This window comes from Microtus oregoni, unplaced genomic scaffold, assembly GCF_018167655.1.
Source record: "Microtus oregoni isolate MIOR12 unplaced genomic scaffold, Mior012 000041F_ref0000270, whole genome shotgun sequence".
NCBI classification, from domain to species: Eukaryota; Metazoa; Chordata; class Mammalia; order Rodentia; family Cricetidae; genus Microtus; species Microtus oregoni.
Genome location: NW_024543208.1, coordinates 21,072,819 through 21,075,176, shown reverse-complemented (window position 1 = coordinate 21,075,176; position 2,358 = coordinate 21,072,819). Strand labels below are relative to the sequence as shown.

Genomic DNA, 2,358 nt, shown 5'->3' with positions numbered 1-2,358 from the left:
AAACACTTACACATTTCCTTTATGGCTACATTTCGGAAAAGCCTTTATTTTCCCATGAACTTTCTTTTTCTCACATCTTTATCTCTTAAAACTTTTTTTTTTTTAAAAAAAAGAGCTATGTGGGATCTCTGCCATTTCTGTTTGCATAGAGAAAAAAAATGACATTTTTCTATTTTCTTTTTTCTGTTTAAGGTTTAAAGAATATTTCTACCAGCAATTGTCTAGCTGGAGTTCCTCAATACCAGCGCTAGAAGCAAACCTTCCCAGTTAATATCAGAAAAGACAAGCACACACAAATTCCTAGATGTAGCTCTTTCTTTCTGTGCCGATATCGCACCCGCCAACATGGTGAACGTTCCTAAGACCCGCCGTACATTCTGCAAGAAATGTGGCAAACACCAACCCCACAAAGTGACCCAGTGCAAGAAGGGCAAAGATTCTTGGTATGCCCAGGGAAAGCGGCGTTACGACAGGAAACAGAGTGGCTGTGGTGGGCAGACTAAGCCTGTTTTCCACAAAAAGGCAGAAACTACAAAGAAGATTGTGCTGAGACTGGAATGTGTGGAGCCCAACTGCAGATCTAAGAGGATGCTGGCTATTAAGAGATGCAAGCATTTTGAACTGGGTGGTGATAAGAAGAGAAAGGGCCAAGTGATCCAGTTCTAAGCTGACCTGGTTATGAAGACAATAAAATCATGAGCTTTCACTCAAAAAAAAAAAATTCCTAGATGTATTCAAAGACTGGCAAGAGCAGCTCTAACAGTTGCTGATGAGCGGTGTAACTTGAGAAGCTTTTGTGAAAGTGAATTAATAGACTGTTAGCAATTCATTAGACTAACAACAACCTCCAAAAGATTACTTAAGAAACTAGAATTCCGTCTTTCCACACCACAGCAGACATAACACACTCCCACATGATGGGACCCTAAATGTGCTTCCCTTTTTAATGTTTATCTCATTAGTGTGCACACATGCACACTCATAGGTGTGCCAGTGTCTATAGGTGTCAGATCTGTCAGATCTTCTTTGACCTGGAGATACAGGTAGCAGTGAGTTGCCCAATACAAGACTGGTAAATGCTGTGAACCACTGGAAGCATCCCTTCAACTCCTAAGTATACTTTATAAATTCTGCCTTGAGAAACCTGACAAATGAAAACACTGAGATTCATGCACGGATAAGCCGCTAGGAAAGAGCAGGGAGGCCGGCGATGCACAGTATATTTTTATGAGCATGTATACTAAATAAAGAAGTTGGTTTCACTGTGACATTTTCACACACACATACGACATACTTTGATTATTTTCAACCCTTCTTTGTCACCCATTTCCCATATCCCTCCTGCATCTCTTAATAGTCTAAGATCCAACCAACTCCTCTGAGTACTGCAGGATACTAAAGCAGCAGGGTTCATTGTTTCTTTACCATGGACTTACCAGAGCTGGAGCAAAATGTCCACATTTTCATGGAGGTGGGAACTAACACATATGGTGAATTTTAACTACTATAATAAATTTGATGTATTGCTTTTTGCAAGTTTCATTAAAAGTCCTTAATAAAACAGCACATTTTAGAAACAAAACCTTGTGCTACAGAATGAAAAGCGTTCTCTTTGAAATTTTCACTTTCCAGTTATTTGCCATAAAGGTTAACCAAGAATTCTATACGCATTTGTGTTAATTAGATTTGTCTTTCAACAGTTTCCTGCATGTATTCAGTGCGTTCTGTTTACTCTAATCCCCAACCCTGTCGTTCTTGCCTCCCTCACACACCTCCCCAGAAGTCCCTTTCCCACATTCAGGTCATTTTGTGTTGTTTTGTGACCCACTGATATTTACCAGGACCATCCTTGTCACCTTGGTTTTGGAACCATCATTGCAACTTGGTGGACTCACCATTTCATATTCAACTGAGGACAATGGTTGTCCTTTCCTCAGAATCTATCAGTAACCCACAGTTTAGCAGGAAAGGAGAGGGCATAATGATCCTCTCCCTGATCCATGTTTATCTATTGGGAAAGCCAGACTTATACAGGCCCAGCATAAGTGTTACTGTTACACCAATGAGCATGGCTTGCCTGGTAGGCTGACATTGTAATTTGTAAGGTTAACAGCTGACTAAGACCACTCATGCCTTATCTTTACTAGAAGCCCTGTCACTATGCAAACCAGCCAGTAGAAAGGAATTTTCCAGGTCAGTTCCAGTTTAATTCTCCATATCTTATAGCCAAGGTTTGTGGCATCTTAATCATAATACCTTATAATAAAACCAAGAGGCATGGAAAAAAACCTGTATTGCTATGTGAAACCTCTGTGGCCTCCATGATCAACAGTTCATAATAAAATGTCCCAAATGTAA

At 40.1% G+C, this 2,358-nt stretch overlaps 1 protein-coding gene across 1 annotated transcript; it reads left to right on the top strand.

The window, feature by feature from the left end:
- The first annotated feature begins 336 nt into the window (after positions 1 to 336).
- Positions 337 to 666, top strand: LOC121433882 (60S ribosomal protein L36a-like). The gene has a single exon (XM_041632554.1). The coding sequence runs from the start codon at positions 346 to 348 to the stop codon at positions 664 to 666; it is 321 nt and encodes a 106-aa protein (XP_041488488.1). The 5' UTR covers positions 337 to 345.
- The last annotated feature ends 1,692 nt before the right edge of the window (positions 667 to 2,358 follow it).

Excerpts from the sequence above, each read along its gene's own strand:
- LOC121433882 (XM_041632554.1), top strand. The coding sequence starts at position 346 with ATGGTGAACGTTCCTAAGACCCGCCGTACATTCTGCAAGAAATGTGGC.